At 45.0% G+C, this 25,196-nt stretch overlaps 1 protein-coding gene across 2 annotated transcripts; it reads right to left on the bottom strand.

Annotated features, from left to right (window-relative positions):
* Positions 1-4,178: 4,178 nt before the first annotated feature.
* On the bottom strand, positions 4,179-20,834 carry CX3CR1 (C-X3-C motif chemokine receptor 1). 2 transcript variants are annotated; one of them, XM_031663464.1, is made up of 3 exons: positions 20,617-20,834; positions 9,951-10,115; positions 4,179-7,863 (listed from the first exon to the last, which is right to left on the bottom strand). In XM_031663464.1, exon 3 carries the CDS (start codon positions 7,852-7,854, stop codon positions 6,787-6,789), a length of 1,068 nt encoding a protein of 355 aa, XP_031519324.1. In that variant the 5' UTR covers positions 7,855-7,863; positions 9,951-10,115; positions 20,617-20,834; the 3' UTR covers positions 4,179-6,786. The 2 variants fall into 2 exon arrangements, with proteins under 2 accessions (XP_031519324.1, XP_003894697.1); XM_003894648.5 differs by lacking the exon at positions 9,951-10,115 and having other exon boundaries at positions 20,617-20,826.
* Between the last annotated feature and the right edge of the window lie 4,362 nt (positions 20,835-25,196).

Below are 25,196 nucleotides of genomic sequence, written 5' to 3'. Positions count from 1 at the left end.
TCTCTGAAAAGTAAATTTCCAGTAGCTAGCAAGAGATTTATAAATGCTGAAATCTATTAGTCAACTAATTCCTTTCATGCAATCAAAGATCTGTGCAAAGATTTATGTTCATCATAGTGTCATTCCTTGTAGTGAAAAACATGGGAGTAGCACCCATGTCTGTCAGTAGGGCTTGGATGGACAAAGTCTATTATTGAGTCCTATGCAATCATTCAAAATCATGTTTGATTATAATAGATGAGAAAATGATCATACTATAATGCTAATTGAAAAAAGAAGATATAAAACTGTATATATGTTCTGATCTCAAAGTTTTTAAAAATAAAAATTTTTTTATATATAAACACATATATATGTTTATATTTAAAAATAAAAATCTGTTTAGCTCTGAAATTTGTCTTTTTGACTTAAGACTATATTATGGACATCCTTTTAGGATCATATTTATAGAATTGACTCATTCTTTAAAACTTTTTTTTATTATACTTTAAGTTCTAGGGTACATGTGCACAACGTGCAGGTTTGTTACATATGTATACATGTGCCATGTTGGTGTGCTGCACCCATTAACTCGTCATTTACATTAGGTATATCTCCTAATGCTATCCCTACCCCCTCCCCGCTCCCAACAATAGGACCCAGTGTGTGATGTTCCCCTTCCTGTGTCCAAATGATCTCATTGTTCAGTTCCCACCTATGAGTGAAAACATGCGGTGTTTGCTTTTCTGTTCTTGCGATAGTTTGCTGAGAATGATGGTTTCCAGCTGCATCCGTGTCCCTACAAAGGACACGAACTCATCCTTTTTTATGTCATTCTTTTAAATTATACAATATTTTATTGTATGGCTGAATTGAAATTTATTGAACCATTTTCTTATTGATGAAATTCAAGTGCTTTTAGGTTTTGTTCAGTTTTTAAAATTGTAAATGGACAATTTATAATTATATAGAACTATGGGGTAAAAAGCACTATTATGATTTATGAATACAAAGTGAAATAATTAAATCAAGCTAGTTAACATACTCATCATCTCAAATAATTAACATATTTTGTGGTGAGACCATTTGAAATTTACTCTCTTAGCAATTTTGAAATGTGAATTGCTCTATTATTAACTGGATTCATCATACTGTGTAATAAAACTCCGAAAAAGAAAAAAGCAACATATTCCTCCTATCTAACTGAAATTTTATTCCCTCTAACCATCAGCTCTCTCCTTTCTCCCCACCCCCTAGCATCTGTAACCACCATTCTACTCTCTGCTTCTACAAGTTTGATTGTTTTAGATTCCACATACATGTGAGAATATGCAGTATTTGTCTTTCTGTGCCTGTCTTATTTCACTTAGCATCATGTTCTCCAATTCCATCAATGTTGTCGCAGATAACAGAGTTTTCTTCTTCTTAAATGCTGAATAGTATTCTGTTGTGTATATATGCCACATTTCCCTTATTCACTCCTCTGTTGATGGACACTTAGGTTGATTCTATAACTTGGCTATTATGAATAGTGCTGCAATGAATATGGGGGTGCAGGCATCTCTTTAACAAACTGATTTCACATCTTTTGGGTAAATATTCAGAAGTGGTATTGCTGGATCATATAGTAATTCTATTTTTAGTTTTGGAGACACCTCTAAAATGTTGTCCATAATGGTTGTACTAATTCATATTTCTACCAATAGTGCACAATGATTCCCTTTTTGCCACGTTCTTGCTGACATTTATTCTCTTTGTCTTTTTGATAAAAGCCATTCTGGCAAATCTGAGATGTATCTCATTGTGATTTTAACTTGCATTTTCCTAATAATTAGAAATGTTGAACATTTTTCCACTTACCTGTTGGCCATTCATATGTCTTCTTTTGAGAAATGTCTACTCTTATGTATTTTTTTTAAAAAAGTATGCTCATGGCAGAAAATAACTTCAGTGTTAAACCACAGTTGTCTCTGGGAGGTTGAATATCGTGTAATTAAAACATTTTTAATTTTAAAAAGTGTATTTTTCATGTTTTCTATAATGAGTATCTTTCTTTTAGAATCAGAAAAATATACAAATAATTTAAAACAAATGCCTTGAAAAATGAACAATCTTACCTAGTATTCAAAGAAATGCAAATTAAAATGTTATTTGTGTTTCTATCTCAGTAAATAAGGGAAATATGGAGTAAAAGAGTAATCTTCCTGCTGAGCATGTTTTGCAGCTGCTAGCACTGCCCCACTGCCGCTGCCCCGGGTGTGTCTGGAGGAACTCTCCCTGTTGCCTAACAACTGCTGTAATGTAACAGAAATAGAAACATGATGCCTCATATCCCTCAGAAAACGACTTGGCCCTTGGCCCCCCTGTGGATGGAGAGTATATTGAAGAGAAACCGGATATTTCTAAATTTGCTAAAACTCGTTTTTCTCACTTGCTCTCAGATCACACTACTCTTGAGTAGCCCAAAATTTTGTTGCCAACTCAGCAAGTTAAGCAAACAATATTACAAGTCATGTTGAAACTGAAGTGGTCCCCGTGGGCCAGTGAGTACCGTGCAAGTGGAGAAAAAATTAGCTGCTGAGTTAAGAGAACTGCTCCAATTTTGAAGGCACAAATGGGCATCAAATTGGGCCCAAGTACTACCCAAGGTGGACCTCTCATTCAGGCTCTTATGCTCCCAGGTGTAGTTGTTGACCTTTGAGGCCAGAGGTGAACTCTCTCCCTGGATGCTTAGGGACAGCATCTCAGAGAGAGATGAATGGAAAAGCCATGAGACCCTGTACACACTCTAGGTACAATGGATTACAAGGGTTGATAGCTCTTCTTAGTAATAAAAGCAAATATGCTCCATCTTTCTTGATAGCAAGGTCCCTGGGAAGGAGACACTCTCTTAGAATGTCATTAAATGACCATAGATAAGCATGAAGTGAGTGGAATTATGTGGAAGGGATTCAGCATTTTGCCCAAGCACTGGGCAGCCCCTGGATATGGCTGTCCCTCCACCATGGCCAGTCTGTCTAAGGCTTGGCCCACCCACCCAGATCCTCCTGCAAGAGTTGGTGGCTAGTTCCTTCTGCTGGAAAGGATGATCTCTATGTGAAAGGCTTATCCCTCTTCTATAGACAAGGAAACGGAAGCTCGATTAGTCCCAAGCTACCAGAATTGGGGTTGGAATCCATCCCTTCTTATTTGGGGGCAGGGTTTTTCTGTTTCCCCTACTGACCTGGGAGCAGGTGCCTGATAGCATTTGCCTCTGGGAATTCTGCAGCCTTTGCTGCTGAGTCTCAGTTGACACCATCTGTCATTGCAGATACAGATGTCTCCAAACTGCAATTGCCAAAGGCTGTGCCACACAGCACACACCTGTCCATGTGCAGATTGATTCTGTTAAACTCTGCAGCTACTTTGCGGGCTGCTCTTCCCTGTCTCATTGTCTGCCTGCAGACCTTCCTTCTGTGTTCTCTGCTCTTAGAGGCCAGATTGATCTGTATTTTTATCAAGATGAGGAAGGAAATGGTAGACTGAATCTACCTCTCCCAGTAATTCACTGTGGTACCTTGGGCCACCTGCTGGCCTTCTCTGAGCCTCCGTTTTCTTACCCACGAAATATGGATTTGGACCCAGTTATCTCCAACCACCCAAGAGTCTGCGATTCTGCTACTAAGAAAAGCAAAAGGAAAGGACAAGACAGCATGTGTTTAGTTGCTGGGAAAAGCTCAGTCTAATAATAAAAATAATAAGTATAAAAATAATAGCCACCATTCATTCGAGCTTGCTTTGCCAGGTCTGCACTGTGATCTTTGCAGGGGTAATCTTACTGAATCCTCTGCTCCAACCCTACCAGGTGGGAACTACTTTTACCTTTATTTTTCTGATGAGGAGACTGAGCCTCAGAGATGTTAAATAACCTGCCAAAGCAGAGAGTTAATATGTTGGGATTCATCACAGACAGATCCTTCTGCTCTTGGGAAGCCCAGAGCTCAGAAGCAGGAGTGGGTCTGATTCAGGTGTGCTCTGAGGGCCAACTGTCCTTTCCAAAAATGCCTTCCTTTATTTAGACACCAACATCCTTGCTATTTTGGATTTTTCAATGAGCTTCCTTATTTTCTTCCTATTCTGTTCTATTCAGAAAAATGAATGAATGAGTAAATATAGGTTCCTAATGATACAAATTTAATTTTCGTCTAGAAATGAAAGTGTTTGTTTCTCTTCTTTTATTTCTCAAGCCAAAGTAATTATTTCCTACTTCTTGGAAGTCCAGAAATAGTTTAAACTTTAATTAAAATCTTATGGTTCAACAGTTGGAATGAGGATCAGGTAATAATGAAGAAACTCCGTGAACACCCCGAGGAGAACCAGCACCCGCTCCATTGGTTATTTTAGCTCAGCCCACAGCTAACAGCTCAGCTCAGAAGGTTCCTACCACCCACTCCACTTCCAACACCTTTTAATATTCACACAGAGGTTTTTCACATTGTGAGATCCTCATGCTCTCACACACTTCCTTTGTACATGCCGTTTCCTCAGCCTTGAATGCCACCTTTCTTTACCTGGAGAACCCCTTTCTCTTAAAGACTCAGGTCAGAAGTCACACAGTACTCCTGTGCTACCACCTAATGCAAAGTGTGATTATTCCTCTACTTCTTTTCTGCATTTAAATGTTAAATTATTGAGGGAAGAGGCCTGGTCTCATCGTTTTTGGAATAGCTCTGGATGTGCATTCACATTTTGTATATAATACAACTCAGTAAAGGTTGTGTAATATTGACTTTCATATGTGTGTATCCAAAGCTAACATGTTCCCATGCCCTTTGACTCAGTTTTCCCCATGGCAATGAATTTAACCACAGGAAATAATTGAATGGGAGAAAGAAAGTTATACAGATGGAAGTTCTATAAAATATGTATTTGCTAAACATTGGAAACAAGTTAAATGTTTATCAATAGAGTAATGGCAAGTAAATTGGGGTACATGATCTTGAAAGAGCATGACTTATTCTCTCATTCATTATACAAGCATGAAGACTGCCAAAGAGCTATCAGATACACAGCAATTTATCAGATACCACATCTGCCTTCAATGAATACACAGTCTGGTAGAGTCTTCTAAAATGATAATTACCAAACTACATAGAAAGCGAGCACTATTTGTGGTCTAATGTGAAGAAGAAAACAAATCAGATTATAAAACCTTCTGTACATGACGACTGCAACTCTAAACATGTGAGAGTGTGAACAAAGTCTGGATGGGTGAATACAGGAATGACAATATTGATGTGGTTAGATTGGATGACATTTTGTTTAGCATTATTACAATTGATTTTCAAGCTTTAAAGTTTTAGATTGTTTCAAACATTTCTAGGGGGGAAAAAAGCTACTCCCATGACCCTGGCTCCCCAGGTTGGCAGTGGCATGAATGATGGGGTATTTTTCCAGATGGGCAGGGGCTTGCCACAAGGTGATTGGGAGGGGATATTCAAGGCAGTCCAGGAGAGTCAGGTTAGGGAAGGCTATCACTCTGTAGACTTGGGAGTGCTCACTGGGTGCCATCGTAAGAACCAGCCTCTTCTGTGTGCTATGCCACGCAGCAGCACCTGCAGGCTTCTCTAAGTTTTGTCAGCACCACAACTTGGGCATAGCACAGCAGTGCCAGGTGTGGGGGAAGCAGAAGTCTAAGAAGTCTAAGAAGCAACAAAAGGGTTGAGACCTGCAAGAGTTGGTGGCTAGTTCCTTCTGCTGGAAAGGATGATCTCTATGTGAAAGGCTTATCCCTCTTCTATAGACAAGGAAACGGAAGCTCGATTAGTCCCAAGCTACCAGAATTGGGGTTGGAATCCATCCCTTCTTATTTGGGGGCAGGGTTTTTCTGTTTCCCCTACTGACCTGGGAGCAGGTGGAGATGCATTAGGTCATATGGAAGAGACAGGCTGATAGGATGGGTGGAGCCCTTTGGGAAGGAGGAGGCAATGGGGAATCTGTTGGTAGGATCCCATGATGGAGGTATGAGAAGCCAAGCATTTGAGTTTTGACTCAATGCAGTAGGCAGTGGGGAGCCCTTATAGGTTTGGGGATGTGATGGAGGAGGGCTTAATGGAAATGAGGCTGGTGTAATCAGGGGAGAGGCTGGGTCAGGCACATGGTAAGGGTGGTGTGTGGCATTTGTTCTGTGTAATCAGAACAGTACAAATTCAACTTCTTGGAAATATGTACTTCTGCTTATCTATCAGTGAGATTGGACTGGAAGCTTCCATCTTACATATCCCTTCCCCATGGATAACAGCACCTTCCAGGGATGGGCACCTGATACAAACTTGGCCTATCAGAGCACTTCCCTGGGAATTTTGCCCTTGGGACCAGAGAAGCATGGGTGTCAGCCCCTCTCTGGTGATAAAGCTATGTCATGTAAGTCTGGGGGATCTATAATAACTAAACGATTTGAGTGTCAGAGAGAGGCAATTCTAGCTAGGCTCAGGCCCTGGTTTTCCCTCACTTTGAGGGCTCAGACACCCTTTTGTTATGCCACAATATGAACAATATTCACCACCCCCTTTTAACTAAACTAGACTGAGTTGAATTTTTGTCATCTGCAAACCAAAAAGTTCTGATGACATTTGCAGTAAGGGAGTTCAATTTGTTCGTTGTTCAAATTTTGAGCACAATTCTCAACAACACTCTAGGGTGGTTTTGTGTGCATTGGGTCCACCACTTTGTGCCTGTAAGAAGCAACAACAAAAATCTCTCCTCACTATTCAGCATCAGGTTCAGGAACTCCAGGTTCTCTGTAGACACAAGGCTTTGGGAGTCCCTTCAGAGAAGGAGGGATGCATCTCCATCACTCGTGTGGTAAGTAAAATTGCTACTCAGAACACTTCCCTGCCTGCTCCTTTGTGATTCAGATGGGGAGAAATCAACATGGACTGAGCGCCCACACAGGACAGCCAGGCATTTCCCATACAGGTGGTAAAGGTATCTTCTGAACTTCTCCCCAGCAAATGCATAGATGAGAGGATTCAGGCAACAGTGGCTAAATGCAACTGTCTCGGTCACACTGAGGGCCAGCCTCAGATCCCTCCTCATGTCACAACTGGGAAAGAAGTCATAGAGCTTAAGCGTCTCCAGGAAAATCATAACGTTGTAGGGTGTCCAGAAGAGGAAAAACACGACGACCACCAGAAGGATCAGTCTGATGGCTTTGGCTTTTTTGTGGTTCTTGCAGGAAAACAGCGTCTGGATGATTCTGAAGTAGCAGTAACTCATAATGAGCAGGGGAAGTAGGAAGCCAAGAAAATTTGCTTCCACATTGCGGAGCACGGGCCAGATTTCCTGGAGGACCTCAGGGTAGTCACCAAGGCATTCGTTTCCTTTCTGCTTTGTGAACATGAACTGGGGTGCTGCCACCAAAATGGCTGCTGCCCAGACGCCTAGGCTGATGGTGACGCCATGCTGCACAGTCCGGTTGTTCATGGAGTTGGCGGCCAGGACGATGGCCAGGTACCTATCAATGCTGATGATGGTGATGAAGAATATGCTTCCAAAAAAGCCGATGAAGAAGAAGGCGGTAGTGAATTTGCACATGGCGTTTTGGAGGCCCTCTTCATTTATCACATAGTGAGTCCAGAAGGGCAAGGTGGCTACAAACAGCAGATCAGACAAGGCCAGGTTCAGGAGGTAAATGTCGGTGACACTCTTGGGCTTCTTGCTATTGGTGAGGGCAAACACTACCAACAAATTTCCCATCAGGCCAATGGCAAAGACAACGGAGTAGAATATGGACAGGAACACAGTCCCAAAGGCCACGATGTCCCCAATATAACAGGCTTCAGCTGAATCATCGTACTCAAAGTTTTCTGTAACTGATTCAGGGAACGGATCCATGGTGACAGTCTGGATCAGAAAGAAAAACAAGTAACTGCATTAGTTCTCAGAGAAACAAAGTTGGAATTCTGTGTGGCCTTATATGTAGGCAGGCAGGAAGAAACAAATATTGGTTGGGTGCACACTACATTTCCCAGCTTCCCATTTGCCATGTTGTTTAATCCCCACAACAGTCTTGCGATGAAGACTGCAACAGACTCTTTTGACAGGATAGGCAGAGTCCTTTGACTTGCCCAAAGTCATGCAGTAAATGGCTCCGTGAGCATTTGGCTCTAGGAATTTTTTTTTTTTTAGATGGAGTCTCGCTGTGTCACCCAGGCTGGAGTGCAGTGGTGCAATCTCAGCTCACAGAAACCTCTGCCCCCTGGGGTTCAAGCAATTCCTCTGCCTCAGCCTCCCAAATAGCTGGGATTACAGGCGTGCACTACCATGCCTGGTTAATTTTTGTATTTTTAGTAGAGATGGGGTTTCATCATGTTAGCCAGGCTGGTCTCAAACTCCTGACCTCAGATGATTCACCTGCCTCAGCCTCCCAAAATGCTAGGATTACAGGCGTGAGCCACAGCGCCTGGCCAGCTCTAGGCTTTTTGAAGCTTGAGACAGATCTGTTTTTCTTTGACTGTCCAAACTCTCTCCAAAAGCTAGCTAGTTTGACCAATGTGTGGATGAGAGAGGGAGAGCCTTGAGCAGGAGGCAGGGGTGAGATGGGGTGACTTGGGGATGCAGTTGTAATTCACACTTCCAGTCTAAACTTCCCCAAAGCAATTCTCCATTCTCTTCCTTTATTTCCATCTTTTCCACTCTCTGGCTCCTTACTTTTCCACGAAGCTAGGCCTGGAGAGAGAAGCTTCAGACCCAGAGCCTTGGGCAGAACAGCACCGGGAAGCCCTCATCTTTGTTTTTTGAGAAACATTTCACTTTCTCTTCTCCTTATAACCAAGTCCTTCTCTTTCTTAGCAGGTATCAGACAGTCATACACTCTAGAGTGACTACCTTATTTTGGGTTGCCCAGGACTTTCCTGGTTTTAGCCCTGAAAGTCCCACCTATTGGGAACCCCCCACTCCCAGGCAAATCAGGACTGTTGGTCATCCTACAACCCTAAGTGAAGAGGAGATGTTGCCATCATTCAGGGCTCTGCAGTCATAGAGGGGCTGGCTGATCCAAGATGGAGGATGGGGCTCCGATGTCTACTGGCCTAGGTTCCGAGTGACTAATTCCCCCTTACCATTACCAGCCTCATACTTCACTTTGGTCTGGTCTTCCCCACTATTCTTATCTCCTGTTACTTTCTGAGCAGGAATTGAAAAAAGAAGACACTTCTGCAGGCTGCACTCCCCTTCTTTTCGCAGCCAGGACTTGGTCATTCACTCCAGAGCTGGCTGGGAGGCAGCCCCTTCACACTGCTCCTCTGGGTGTCTCCTCCTCCCTTCCTTATGATACCACAGATGCAGATGGGTCCCTCAGAAACCCTCAAAACAGGCCTCCTGGTTGTCACCGCCTCCCTCTTTACCACAACTTACAGCAAAGCCTCACGCTTTAACTGAGGGAGTTTCCACGCCCCACTATACCCTTTCCATGATGGTTTTACCCAGGCGGTGTCTCACCAAGATGAGGCCCACCCAGCCAGGGTGTCACTTCTCCCTTCCCAGCCTCTTCTTTGAGGACTGCATCTCACCCAGAATCTCCTGGGATAAGTGGGCCGGGGCTTTACGACCCAAGCTGTCTCAGGCTGTGATGAGTTCTCAACCTCAGGGAACGTGTATGCCTTCTCTGCTTCAGGCTGCAATGCCCTTTTCTCAGAGAATAATCTCTGGTTGTGACATTAATTAATAATATTTAAGTCGAATGGTATAAAATGGCTGACATGCAGCTATTTTTGAGCCACATCCATGTCAGTTTCATATGACTCAAGCTATATGTGGGGAAACAGAAATTGCTACTTAGTGCCTGTAGCTTGTCACAGAGCATGATCTTCCCAGACACGCTGCTGTATGAGTAAAAATAGTCAAGTCCTTGGTGGTTCTATGTTAGGGACCCTGGAGCTAGCTACTTTCTCCCTCCCCTTCCCCCAGTGAGAAGAGCTGGCAAAGCTGACCTCAAATCCAATAAAAATTGTCCTGCATCTCTTCACATGCCTGTGGTCGGTCCTTTAGCCCAGGAACTTCTGTGGACTCGGGCGCTCCCGAGATTGAATCCTGTATCTGTCCTCTCTGGCTGAGTGATGGGTGAGCTTGAAACTTCTGAGTATAACATTCTTTGTCTGTAAGATCGGGATTCATTCTCATGCCTGTACACAGAACTGTTTTAGGGGGAGCACCTGGCACAGTGTGTCGCATACAGCAAGCACTTAATACATGTTCAATTTGTTTCCTGCATTATGTGAGGAAGCAGAAGCCCTTTGGATCTTTGGAATCATCAAGGCTGCCTGTGGACTCCCATGTTCCACCTCTACCCTGGGTATCCTGGGAATTTGATCTTTAAAGGTCACTTTATTTTTTTTCCCCCTGAAATAAGACACGTTTTCTTTTCAGATTATTTTGGGGGAGGGGAACTAAGCCGCCCTTTATTGAGCTTTTACTAAACTGTCAGGCTTATTGCTCTACTTGGATCATTATCAATCTAATCCTTTCTGCAATTCTGAAAAAAAAAAAAAAGGTTCTATATTTAATTCACTGCCCTGTTGAATGGCTCTGGGGATATTCATGATGAGAGGAAGGAATGGGACAAATGTGGAGAAGGCAGGGAAGTTAGAAATAAGCAACTGACTTTCTGGTTGAGTGGCAGACGGGTCCCAAATCTGGCCCTTTGCCTTACTGGGTGCCTGGGCTCAGGGCTGCCAGGTGCACAGGAACATCTCTAATGTGCACCGAGTCTCCATATAAGCCTCGGGTGGTCCTGGCTTGGTGGGGAGCTCATGAAAAGATCAGTCAAGCACAGTCTAAGCCAGGAAGGAGCTTGTCTTCTCAATGGGGAAAATTCACATAAAAGCTTTGGTTAAGGCAGAATGGAAGAAGTGGGTCAATGTATCCTCTGAAGATGGGATGCAAATTCAGGTCATGCTCTGGGCGGGATGATGTTGCCTGACACGTGGTGGTATTATGTATTGAGAGCCAAATGGCTAGTTATGGGCACCCATCTGGCTTGGGACTATTCCCTGCCATCCAAGGGGTCTGCTCAGTGCGGGCAGAAGAACACTCTGCAGCCCTCATCCTAGCTCCCTGCTGTCTCAGAGTCCCCAGTGAAGACCCTAGAATTGCCATGGCTCCCACAGGAGTCTCTCGGTGCTGGCACAGTGAGTGCATGCAGTGGGTGCTCACCCAGCATACTGTGGTCCCTGCTACGAGTCATCTGGACCATGCTACAGAGGAAAGAGTGGTACAGATACCGCTTTCTACGAGTTCCCACGTGATTCTGAGGATCAGCACTGGTCATTGAGGGACATTGTTGACCTTTATATTCACATTTCCATTTTGCACACATCATGCCTCACAGGAGGCACAGCTGGGTGAAGCACCTGGCCCATCCCACAGCTGGAAGCACGGGGAGCGGGACTGAGGCCAAGGCCTGTGCTCTTCCCACTCTCCCTTGAAGATGGAGGCGACTCGGGCCCTGGGCTTAGGGTTCAAATCCTGGCAGGGGAGAAGGACACAATGACTACCAAACAGTTGAGTCCCAAATCCAGTGGTAAAAAGGCATCAAAACAACAGCCTTAGCTTTCTCCTCTAAAAAATAACCTCTTAGGTTTTTTGAGAGCATAAGAATTAAATTAGTTTAAATTGTTTATTGGGATTTGTCATAGACACATAGATGCTCAAGCAAGTGTGTACACTGTCACTGCAGCAAGCTTGAAATACAAATGAAGGGAAACAACCCCAATGTCCATCACTAGGGACAGATCAAATTACGATAAGTCCAATTAATGGAATACCAAGCAGCTGCTTAAAAACACAGTTTCCAGCTCTTGGAAACTTGGGAAAAACAACAAAAACAGGCAAATCTATATGTTCTGTTATGGAACAATCTCTAAGATATACTGGTAAATGAAAAAAGCTAGGTGAGGTACCATGTACATAGTATGCTGTCATTTGTGGGAAATAATGATGTGTGCGTATTTTGTACAAGGTTTAAATATCTCTTAAGGAATACACTGGTGGTGGTAATAGTAATTATCCCTGGAGAGGGATTCTGAAGGCCTGAGGATGTGGGAAGGGAGACAGTCAGAAAACAACTTGGAAAACACAACCTCTCATTTCAACCATGCCTCTCACATGTGGCTTTTGAACATATGTAGTCATGAAATAGATATCAGCGTGGGTAACAGCAGCTCTGTTTTCTATGCAAGTCTCAAGAACAGCATGAGTCATGGGGCAACATAGGGTTTTGCCTGGTTCTGAAGGGACTTGTACTCTGTGTGCTGGAACTAGTTCAAACCCACCCTTGGTAGCCAAATGCCCCAGAGCATGTGAAGGCACCATTTACATCAGAAATCTGACATCAGTGAAGATGTGTCCTTCACAGAATTATTCCAGTGAACTTGATAGCTTTAGCAAGGTGCTTTTTAAGGAATACTGAGCCTGAGTTGAGTGCACCTCCTATTTGTGTATCCTCCAAGATGTTCAAGGTTTGGGAGCTGAGCCTAAAGATAGGGCCCCCTGGCAGCAGATGGGAGTGTGGCCATGCCTTGGGGGTGGCCTGCAGGGTGGTTAAAGGCCTGCCAGAGGTCTAAATAGCTTTCATCTTAGGCTGGACCATGGCTTTCCTTTGTCCCTGAGGGACAATAGAAACCAAATGGAAGAATCAAATGAGGTAAGACTTTGCAGTGTCTACCCAGCTGGGTTTCATATCCACAAGGGTTGTAAGACACATGCATTCTGGGATGTTGCACTAATAAAAGAACCATCAACTAAGGCTGCACTTTACAACTTAGTGCAGTAGCCAGTAAGAATTTAAACCTTCTCTGGGCCATCCTCAGGCCTCCTTACCCACTATTCAGTTAAGCCAAGGTTTTACTAAATGGCCTTGAGCTGAGAGTTTCGGTGAACCTAGACAGAGCTTTGAGTGTACACGTTTCACACCCAAGTAGAAATTTGTAAATTCCCCACTCACATCCGCGGCTGATCCTGGTCTACTTCCTCTGGCCTACTTCCTTTTCTCATGCCTGCTTATTTATTTTTTAACTTTTTAGGGGAGGGACGCTCATCATTACCCATTGTTTCCAATCAGCTTCCCTTTTCTATACTTCCCTTCTTCTTTAGATGGCCCAAATCCATTTCTTCTTCTATCTGACATCCTTTTATGTTGCTTTCCCCTTCTCTTTTGGCTTCACATCTAGCTTACTGTTTTCTAGATCCAGTGTATCTTCTGGTAGTTTTTACTCTCCTGGTCTCTGTTTATGGCTTTTTAGTAAAAGCGAAGACTAGGTTTGAGGTTCAGTCTGGTGCCAAGAAAATTGTAAGGCTTAATTTTTTTCTTTGTACCAAATGAGAGTAGAGAATTGCTCGAGGAGCCCCAACCCAAACTTTCCTTATGAGGATATCATTGTGCTGTTGGCGTTGCAGAATCTGAAGTTACCCTCAGAAAGTCCCAGCTTAGAAGGAGAGGAGGCTGCCATTCCTGGGTGCCTGCTAAGTGTCATGCTCCACATACAAGATCCCACCATATTCTCTTCACAATCCCACTTGAGAAATGATGATCCCCATGGTATAAATTAACCAGCTGAGGCCCAGAGATTTGGTTAACTGGTTTTCAAGGAAGCAAAAGAGGCAGGATCTTAACCCCAGATGCCTCTTTCCACAAAGCCTGTGCTCCTTGCACTGCACAATGTTTTTCTCCCTGGAGGGGAAATCTGCAGGATATTGCAGGCCACTTCTCTCAAAGTAGAACTGAAAATAGCAGACCCAGGCCCCTTAAGAGAAACTGGTCCATGATGCATCTCTGAATTGGTTGGGGTTTTCCCCTCTAGGCTCATAACCCAGCAGGCTGGCTCTCAGGGATTGGTGAGTGGAAAATGGAAGGTGGGGTATTATTTGCTCCTCCAGCCACCACTAGGTTGTCCACACTGCCAGAGCCCCAGGAATCTGGCTCCCATTAACGATGGTGAGGAAACTGGGGTCATTTTCTCTGGAGAGGAAAAGTCTGAAGGTTGAAGGTTTAGCCTAGTTTCTGCCTTCAAATATATGATAGTGCTTTTAAGAGCCACATGTTTCACAGGAGCCCACACATTTCCGAAGATGAATGGCTGAGAGACCCTGGGCAGGTCACTCCGCTCTGCTTCAGTTTGTTGATGTATGAAATTAAAGCATTGGACCAGACCACCTCTAAGAGCCTTGCTAGCTCTGGCATGTTCAATTTTTCAGCAAGAATCAAACAGAAGGAAACTGCTTGTTTGTTTGTTTGTTTGAGATAGGATCTCTCTCTGTTCCCCAGGCTGGAGAGCAGTGGTGTGATCATAGCTCACTACAGCCTTGAACTCCTGGGATCTAGCAATCCTCCCACCTCAGCCTCCCAAGTAGCTGGGAGTATAGGTGTGCACCACCATGCCCAGCTATTTTTGGTAGATATGGGGTCTTACTATGTTGACCAGGCTGGTTTTGAACATCTGGCCTCGAGATCCTCCTGCCTGGGCCTCTCAAAGTGCCAGGATTACAGGTGTGAGCCATTATGCCTGGCCAAGGAAGCAGTCTTAAAGAGCAACATGAGTCCTAGGTCAGCAAAAGTGTGGTCTATTGCCAACAGAGAGGCTGCCCAGCAGCCTGCACAGGCAACATGACACCTCTGGGGCAAAGCCTCTGAGCATTCAGATGAGGTTCTGTTTGGAGACAGGGAGCTGGATCAGTTGATGAAGTCTTGGCAAATCTTGTTTACCTTGCACTAGACAGAAAGGTTCTCAGTTGGCTGCCATGCCCAGACCCCTGACTGTTTGGGAAGCCAAGTTTTACCAGGTCCTGATGGTTTTCTCATTTATGATGGCAGCTATTTTTATAATACACATCCCTTGGGATGCAGAGAGAGCAAAGGCTGATGGGGAGAGGAGTGCTGAGTTCCATGTTAAGGAGCCATGAGGAAACATTTTATACCCCATCCCCTATGCAAGTAAATTCAGTGACTATCTATTCCCATAGCAATGAGCCCACCTAGAACAGCATGGCATTGTCTACCCGCCGGGGTTTCACACTGGCCAAATGCACACCCAACCACCCCCTCCAGCCACCACCAAAAAAAAAAAAAAACAGCAACAGGAGAATCCTATTGGGTTTAGTGAATTGCCCCTTTACAAAACCTGCCATTATTTTGTGTTTGAAGCCCCACCCTTCCCTTTCCTCTTCAAAATACTTTATGGTATTTATTTATTTATGTCAAAGTAAACTGCAAAATTTTGAAGGCAAATACTTCATAATTGAGAAAGACGGACTTGTTAATTGTTTAATTATTAATTAAGTCAATATTTTTGAGCATCTGTACCATATTCTAGTCTAAGGATAAGTAAAAATTAAAAATAAAAACCTTTAATTCTTCTTGTTAAAAATTAGGACAGAGATCACCTCACCTCCTTTTTTTCTCAGAGCATTTACTTTAGAAAACTTTTTTTTTTTTTTTTTTTGGACACGGAGTTTCACTCTTGTTGCCCAGGCTGGAGTGCAATGGTGCAATCTCGGCTCACTGTAACCTCCACCTCCTGGATTCAAGTGATTCTCCTGCCTCAGGCTCCCGAGTAGCTGGGATTACAGGCACCCACCACAGCACCCAGCTAATTTTTATATTTTTAGTAGAGCCATGTTGGCCAGGCTGATCTCGAATTCCTGAATTCAGGTGATCCACCCTCCACAGCCTCTCAAATTGCTAGGAATAAAGGCATGAGCCACCGTGCCCGCCTAGAAAACTGTATGTATTTTCTCCTCTCTTTGAATGCATGTAAATCCTTTTGAAACTATATAGGCTTTTTGTCAGCTTTATGAGCTAGGCTAGTCTTTTCCAAGGACCTGGGCGTCATCTCTTTGAAATGTAAACAAGCCTAAGGGAGACAGTGCTTCTATCTCCTAGTTTCTGTGGGAAGGTAGGAGCCTAACTGAAGAACCTTGCTCTGTGCTGCAAAATTATCCCTTGTCTTAAAGATAAATTTGATTTTCCTCTGGGTAGAGCCAGTTAGCTAACACAAGTTGTTACCCTAATTACCAGGTAAATTTAGAGTGAACCATGTATGGCAAACGGTGCTGGCAAGACCTTTTACTTGAGGAACGTTATTGTTTGTCTTGATAACACGTGTGTAACAGATTGTATCCACTTGGCTATACAAAAGGGGGAGATTTCTTTCTGTTCTTGCAACCTCTTAGTAGAAGGCCTATAATGCTCTGAACGTTTTGGTTTACTGCTTATTCCATAATAAAACTGTTCTTTCTCTACTCCTTTTGTGGAGAGAATCTCTGTGTTGAAAGAAGACTTTGTTAATTCTATTTCACCAATACTAAGCATTGTACTAAATTCTGTAGAGGCAAAAGTGTTTAAGATACAGTTCCTAGAAGTGTTTATTATTGTTTAGTAACAGAATGTAAGAAAAGTTATGGGAAGCCCAAGGATTGAACCTCTATATCTGTCTCCTTAAAAACTGGGGGAGGGTGATCAAGAGGATATTACCAAAAAAAAAAAAAAAAAAAAAAAAAGCTGCCATTTGAGCTGATGTTTTAACAATGGGGAAAGTCTTCCGGGTTGGCCAAGATGGAGGTGGCAGTGAATAGCGGGTGGGCTTTGAAGACAAAGTCACAGAGGGTGTGAGCATAGGACGGTTTCCCAGGGCCAAGGCCAGGCAGAGGGAAACAGAAACAGAAGGCAGTAAAGATGGTGGAGCTGGGAGGGACCCACATGCTCCCGGAGTGTTTAGGAAAGTCAGTTTAGGCTGAGTGCAGGGCTTCCGGGAAGGATGCAGAGAAAGCCAAGGCCAAAAAGGGAGAAGAGGGACAAAGAGAGGGGTCTCAAATTCCACACTAAGTAACTACAAGGAAAAATGATGAAAGACTTTGAAAATAGACACACACTGAGTGATGAAAGGACTGGGAGTCCTTTCTAGCATACTCTTTGGGGCTACCTCCCCCTTTTATTGCCTGAGCTAATTTTACAGCACCGTAGGTTATAGCAGATAGCAGTGCAAATGACTCTTGCTCATGGAAATACAAATTGTGTCTGGTGGAGATGCACTAGATTAAGTGCCCTGTGGATATGGACCAATTGTGCCTTTATCTCTAAATTCTTCTCAGTATTTCTGAAAGCATCTCACCCGTGCTGTTGGTGTGGCTGTAGACTGCTAGTTCTCATTGCTGCATAGGATTCCACTGTATGAATAGTCCGTGATTTATTGCCATTTCTGCTGCTAATGCACACGTAGGTGGCTTTCAGTTTGTTGCTAGTTTGGACAATGTCGCCGTGAAAATTTTTGTGCATGTACATCTCCTACAACATGGATGCATTTTAAAAGTTTAGTCTTTAGCCAAATCAAAAAATATGAATCCATATATGAAGATCAGAAATAAGCAAAGCTAAACTACATTGTTTAGGGATGATATTTAGATTCAGTCAAACTACAGGGAAAAGCAAGGAAGTAATCACCATAAAAGTCAGACTTACGGTTCTTTATGGGAGAGGAAGAGGCTGTGGTCAGGAAGGGACATGAGAGAGGCTTCTGGGTTCTCTTTCTCAGCCCGGATGGTGGTAATGTGGGAAATTAAATCTAATACTTTGCTAACCCAGACAGTGTTCTTTCAGTGTGTTGTATTTTGCAATAAACAAAATACAACACACTGAAAGGAGACTTTGTTTTCTCCTTAAGCACACTTTAAGGGGAAAACAAAGGTGGTCTAGGAAGATGTTTAAAGACATATAATACAGCTTTTCTTCCCTACTCACAAGTTAAAATGCTGCATTTTGGCCAAACAAGATGAGGGGGCTGAAGCATCAGCTGTGGCCAGTGTGCTGTGACAATCCCACCTGTGTAGCAGCCAGCAGATTCCAAGCCCCTCAAGAGGGCAGGTGGGATCAAGGTTCAGCTAGAAGCCCCAACTTTCCCCCGGCTCTTCTGGGCAGAGTGAGTGATGCCAGAGAGCCCGACTTCTCGGAATGCCTGGGCTGTGCTGCTAGGAATCAGAACATGTCCTCGGGAAAGGCAGCCAAGATCTGGATTCTGCCATTCAGGTTCCACTCCCTCCTACGACCATGACCTGCTATGGAGCAGCAGAAGTTCCCCTCCTTGTTCAGCTCCTCCATTACAGGTGCTGGTTCCAAACGTCTCTGAACTCAGGACACTGGGTCAGAGGCTGGGGCTGGGGAGGAGCAGTTGGATGCCTGGATCCCAAGCAGGAGGTTTTTTGAGGCTAGGGTCTCTGGCTAGGGAGAACCATACCTGACATTGCCACTGTGCCATAGCTGCCCAGGGCCGGGCAGGGTTCCTCCTGGGCTGGGGTGGACTGGGTCAGCTCTAACACGTTCTTTGCTCTCCTGCCCCTATAGCTCTGGATTCTTCACAACCTCATTCAATAGTAGTCAGTGTTTTTCAGGTATCCAAACTTTCTGAGACTCGGTTTCCTCATGACAACAATATATATTGTTTCTTGAGCACCAAAGACAGGTCAGGCAGTGTGTTTGGGACTTTCTATGTCATGCCTTTAATCCTTGCAGAAAGTCGACACATACCCATTATGTGGCTTCAAAGCCTGATGAACAATCTCCATTTTAAAAGTAGGCAGCAGACTTAGCAAGCGCTGTGCACAGTCACCAAGTGCAGAGCCAGGACTTCATTCCAAAGCCAAGCTGCCTATGTCCCCATCTGTGAAGCGGGGTCAGCTGAGGAGCAGGGCTCAGGGGCAGACTTTGTGGAGACTGGCACGTGGCTGATGAATAGTAGGTGCTCCCTTCCCAGAGGTGTGGCAAGTGCCAGGTCAGCCTGAGCACTAAGAAGAACCACACTGAATTTGGGCTGAGACTATTTCCTGCCCTGCTTTCCTTTGTGAAAATAAAGCCAAGCGAAGAGGAAGCTGAAAGAATACACCCTAACCTTCCTAAGCCCATTTCTCATTCCCAGGGGTTTTGAACCCCAATCCACTGCCCCCATTCCCAACCCACAGTGGTCCCCAAGGCTCTGCAGCACAGATCTGTTGCTCACCCTGCCTCTTCTCAGGAAACCCAGGTCCCTCCAAAGCGCCCTCGGGGCCTGGGACGAACTGTGCCCCAAGCAATGCAAGCTTTCTTGCCTGCTTTCACATGGTTCAATTTTCCTTTTTTTTTGGCTCAGTTTTTTTCTGCCTCAAGTTTTCTACCTCAAGTATTTCAAAAATTAATTTTTTTATTTTTATTTTTAATTTTTTTTTTTTTGTGGAGGGGTTGTTGAAAGAATCCTAAAATTGCTTAGCCGTTCTCTGGACTGAGCAATAAACTCACAAAGCAAGGATTGCAGGCTCTGTGAGGCTGTGATTGCCAGAGGCAAGGCAAGAGAAATAACAAGCCGTGGCCATTCCTCAGCTGGGGTCTCTGATGGATTTCCTCCTGTTTTGCACTCAGAATGTCTTTCTGAAGACCATGTTTTCCACCCACACAAACCTGAGCCTGAGTGTCCTCACAATGGTTGTAACAGCATATATCAAAATTGAACACTAAATTTGTGCCAGGAATTTATTAATTAAAATAGCTTTTCTAAAAAACTGTAGATGGGCCAGGCGCGGTGGCTCACACATGTAATCCCGGCACTTTGGGAGGCCGAGGTCGGTGGATCATCTGAGGTCGGGAGTTCCAGACCAGCCTGACCAACATGGAGAAACCCCAACTCTAATAAAAATACAAAGTTAGCCGGGCGGTGGTGCATGCCTGTGATGCCAGCTACTTGGGAGGCTGAGGCAGGAGAATCGCTTGAACCCAGGAGGCAGAGGTTGCAGTGAGCCAAGATTGTGCCATTGCACTCCAGCTTAGGCAACAAGAGCGAAACTCTGTCTCAAAAAACAAAAAACAAACAAACAAAACCCAAAAAACCAAAAAACCAAAAACCTGTATATGGCACAAAAAGTGGAAGAAAAAGGAAAAAAACCCCATGAATCTATCTGCAATGCAGTTTCCTAGAATCAACCACAGCAATCTTTTAGCTTTTCTCTATCTACATTTTATACATATTTTATATTTATATTAAGTGCATTTATATTTATATTAAAATGCAGATAACATTTAAAAAACTCTTTATTATGAAATTTTCATATAAAAAGTAACTTTTCAAAAAAAGCAGCGAGAACCTCCTTGTACCCATCACCTGGCTTCAACAATTAGCAACCCATGGTCAATATTCCTCTATTCCCCACTTAATGTCTCTCCCGAATTATTTAATTTCACCCATAAACACTTGTGTGCATCTCTAAAAGATAAGCACTCTTTCTTAAAGAAGACTTTAATGCAATTTCTCATCTCAAAAAATTAGCAATAATTCCTCGACAGCATCCAGATGCAATTTTTCATGCTTTTTTCAGTTAGTATAAAATCATGAGCTTTTCTCCACGTCTCTAAAATGTAATTACTAATGTTTCTAATCTTATTCCACCAGGTTGAGTGTAATTATAAATGATCTGGTCACTCCTTGCCTCCCCCATTCTTCCATCCCCTTGGACATATTTAGGCTACAACATCCCCAGGAAAATGGTTTCCATTGTCTGCACGTAAGGCAAACAAACATTATTAACCTGTTAGCTGTCCACTGCTCCACCCCACCCACAGGTACCCAACTAGTCCTGTGCACCTACCTGGCGTGGACTGCCAAGGGAACCTCTGGATCTGCCAATCAGCCACCCTGTCCTGCGCAGACTCTACCAGAGATGAGTATTTCCCTTTCCTTCCCTCTAAGAGCATTTTATTTGCAGAGTTAGCCAATAGTATCTTGTTTCCTGTGAGGGAGACTATCTTTAGATGCTGCAACAGGCAAGCTCAGATACTCCAGGGTGGAGGCCAGCTGCCGACAGGAGGGCCTGACTTTGTAAACCTGGAAGACCTAAACCTCGGGGAAGACTGCGGAGCTGGAGGGAGAGAGGTGCCACTTACCCCAACCTGGAGGCAGGGGGCAGGGAGCAGGCCCTGCGGTCAGCAAAGCACAGCACAGTCAGCTCTCATCAATGGGGTGCCTTCAGGAAGCTGGGAGAGCTCATGGGGCCCTCAGCTTCCCTGCCCATGAGAGGGACCCCAGAGTACTCACTGGACCACATTGGGGCACACACAGCTCTTCTCCTCAAAGTGTGGTCCCAGGTGCTGGGAGCTTATTAAAGATGGCACCTCAAGCCCTGCCCTATATCTGCTGAATTAGAATTTGCATTTTAGTGAAATTCTTAGAAGATTGATACGCACACTGAGTTTGAGAAGCTCTGGTATTGAAGGCATCTAGTGAGTATCTTGCACTGGTAGATGCTCAATCAATATTTTTTTCCTCACCTCTCTGCCCCAAGGCATTTAGTGGCTCCCTGTACCCATCAGTCAAGCCTCAGGACACAGTCTTCACCCAGGACCTGGCCTAGGCTCCTTTCACAGTCTCTCCCCCTGCCACTCCTGCCCTGCAGTGGGGGAACCTGGTGGGCTCCAGCATCCAGCCGTGCTTCTGCTCCCTGGCCTGGCCAGCTTGGGACGACTACAACGTGAATCTCAATCGCTACTGCCTCACCACCTTCCCATCACTTCATTACCTGCCTGACTCCTGGCACATGCTGTATAATTCCAATCCATCTCTAGCCAGGGTCTGGCCCCGCGGTAGGCCTTCAATACACCTTCATTAAATGGTCCTTGACTCCTTCGAGGCCCCTCTGGCCCCGTGCTGCCCACATCCCAGTCACACTTGGTGCTCCCTTAGCTCTAGTCACTGTGGTATTCTGAGGACAGGGAGTGCTCTGTGCGCTCCCCACCTTGCCCCTCCTCACCTCCCCCAACCCCAGGACAGAGCTGGCGGCTGCAGTGCAGTGCTGCGGGCTTGGTGGCCCTCTCATGGTGGAGGAAGTCCACCAGCAGTTTTCTTTCTTTGTTCCTGGTCTCAGTGTTTGGCCACCTTTCCCTACCTTTGGCCAGAAGGTCGCAGGACAAAAGCAGAGTCAGGCCGCTCCCCGCCCACTTTCTGACACTGGCCTCTCCCCACCCCACCCTACCACACGATACATCTCCTGCGGTCCACTCAGCAGGGCCGGCTGCCTCAGCCCCTTCCCTGCCTCTGACTCCCCTCCTCTTCTGAGGGCTCGTTTCTTGGACCTGGCCAAGACTCTCCCTCTCTTCCCGTCTCACACTCTTGAGGACAGTCTCATCCACCCCACATCAGTAATCCCCTCTGGGTTCATGAGCCCACATCTCTACCTCCATCCAGGGCCTGGATAATTTCTCAAGCCCATCCAACCTTCTCCGTTCTCTCTTTCCTCTCACCATTTACCCAATGGCCATTCTCCACCCGGAAGCCAGAGAGCTCTTCCTGAAATCCAAGTCTGCCAACTTAAACGCCTCCAGGGGTTCTCTCATTCCTAGTTTAAGTCCACAGCCTGGTAAGCACTGCCTGCCCCTTCTCACTTCCTACTGTGTTCTCACCACTTCCACTTCCCCCAACACGCTTGTGCCCCTGGCGGGCTCTCTTCCCTTCCCAACTCACCTGGCTATCCTGTCCAGGACGCGACTTTACCAGCTTTTAAAGCTAACAGATATGTTCCACAGCTGCTAGCAGCACAGGGCTTCATGCTTGGCAGACATGAGCACCAGCGTCCAGTGTCAATTGCCTTGCCCCCAAGCCCCACAGAGCGATGCCATGGCTTAGATAGATACCTGTGCATGTGTGAGGGATGGGGAGGTTATAGGAAGGGAACTCTGAGCTTGGGGAACGTGCCATTTTATAGCAAGCAGTAAGCAAGTCGGTTATTTGGCCCTGAGTGAGATGTCAGCTCATCCCTCAAGGTTGCTCACTGCAAACTCAACCCCGCAAAATGGACCACGTGAAGTGCATTAGTGCTTTGCATTCTTGACACACTCATGGAGATGGAAAGAGCCGCGGCAGCCTTCCCCCTCCCTCCACGCCTCCTTGGGCCTCTGTAAAGCAGTCTCTGGCTCTGCGCTGGGAACTCTCTCCTTCCTGAACTCTTGTTCACCCCCTCCCCCATGCTCCTACCCTGGTGCAGCCTTATTCCTTAGACCCCCGCCTTCCTCTCTCTGCCCAGCCCCTTTGGCTTAACTCTCTGCTGGAGCTGACCCTTGTTCACGAGTTCTTTGTCATTCTCCATTTCTCTTCCAGTTGAGACAGTAAATGCAGAGGACAGTTTGGTTTCTGCTGGGCAGAGAAATGAGAGTATGGTGGGCTGGCTCAAAGACAGGAGGCCAGACAGAGAGGCTGTGAGGATGGCAGGGGACACCCTGGACAGTGATGGGCTCACACAACGCAGGCAAGGACCGGAGACTTGGTGTGAATAAAGCTTTGTGGGAATGTGGGGTACAGACGCAGAAAAGGAGCGTGAGAGTGTGATTAGCCTTCATTGCCAAGCCAAGATACTGCCATGTTCTTCCGCGGGCCCTGGAGAACTTTGGGAATAATCGCATAAGCAATTGTGCAGCACTGGGCCTGCCTGAGGCAATGTCCTAAGTCCTTCATGTACATGAACTCATGTAGTGCCCCCAGTGACCCCATGATGCAGGTGCTCATTTTTTTTTTTTTTCTTTTTTCTTTCAGACAGGGTCTGGCTCTGTTTTTCACGCTGGAGTGCAGCCACATGATCATAGCTCACTGCAGCCTTGACCTCCTGGGCTCGAACGATCCTCTCCTCACCTCAGCCTCCTAAGTAGCTGGAACTATAGGCACACGTCACCACACCCAGCTAAGTTTTGTATTTTTTGTAGAGACAGAGTTTCGCCATGGACCCAGGCTGCTCTTGAACTCCTGAGTTTGAGTGATCCTTCTGCTGCAGCCTCCCTAAGTGCTGGGATTACAGGCGTGAGCCACTGTATCTGGCCGCAGGTACTATTATTATCCTCACCTTACGTGTGAGGAGTCTGAGACAAGGAGGAGAAGTTATGTAACTTGCACAAGACCACACAGCTCATGTGCGGTAGGGCCAAGATTTGAACTTAGCATTGAGGTTGTAAGGTCTATGCTGTACATTCTCAGTGGAGGTGGTATTACTTACAAGGCAGCGAAAATTGGTTCTGGAAGGTTCTTGTGTTTTATGTATAAAATACAGATATACATATAGTCGCTAAACCAATAGCATATCTGTGGAATAAAATTCCATGGTAAGAGGAGGTGAGTAAGAATGTAATGTGGGCCATGCACGGTGGCTCACACCTGTAATTCCAGCACTTTGGGAGGCCAAGGCGGGTGGATCATGAGGTCAGGGGTTCGAGACCAGCCTGGCAAAAATGGTGAAACCCTGTCTCTACTAAAAATACAAAAATTAGCCAGGCTTGGTGGCAGGAGCCTGTAATCCCAATTACTTGGGAGGCTGAGGCAGAAGAATCTCTTGAAACCAGAAAGCAGAGGTTGCAGTGAGCCGAGATAGCATCACTGCACTCCAGCCTGGGTGAAAGAGTGAAACTCCATCAAAAAAAAAAAAAAAAGAATATAATGTGGTTAATGGGTACAAAAAATACTTAGAATAAATAAGACCTAGTATTTGTAAGCACAACAGGGGCACTATAGCAAAAAAAATTTTAATTTACATTTAAAAATAACAAAAAGAGTATAATTGGATTGTTTGTAATACAAAGGATAAATGCTTGAGGTGATGCATACCCCATTTCCCCTGACGTGATTATTACGAGTTGCATGCTTGTATCAAAACATTTCATGTAACCCACAAACATATACACATGCTATGTACCCTGCCACACACAAAATAATATAATATCTAAAAGGACTTGTTGGGGAGTGATAAAGAAAAAAAGCCGAGAAACCATTGTCTACAATTTTTTTTTTTTTTTTTTTTTTGAGATAGGATTTCACTTCCATCACCCAGGCAAAAGTGCAGAGGTCCGCCTCCTGGGTTCAAGTGATTCTTCCACCTCAGCCTCCCGAGTAGCTGGGATTACAGGTGCCTGCCACCCCACCTGGCTAATTTTTGTATTTTTAGTGGAGATGGGGTTTCACCATGTTGGCCAGGCTGGTCGCCAACTCCTGACCTCAAGTGATCCGCCTGCCTTGGCCTCCCAAAGTGCTGGGATTACAGGCGTGAGCCACAGCACCCGGACAAGAAACCCTTGTCTAAGGTCTTAATCAGACCACTCTGCTACCTCCCAGTTTAAAGTCTGGGGATTAGAGGGTAACATGACAAAAGTAGTCTCTTCAGAAAAATCAATCAATGGGTGGGTGTGAGGGAAACTG

This window comes from Papio anubis, chromosome 2 (genome assembly GCF_008728515.1).
Source record: "Papio anubis isolate 15944 chromosome 2, Panubis1.0, whole genome shotgun sequence".
NCBI lineage: Eukaryota > Metazoa > Chordata > Mammalia > Primates > Cercopithecidae > Papio > Papio anubis.
This window is presented reverse-complemented; position numbering and strand designations above follow the sequence as displayed.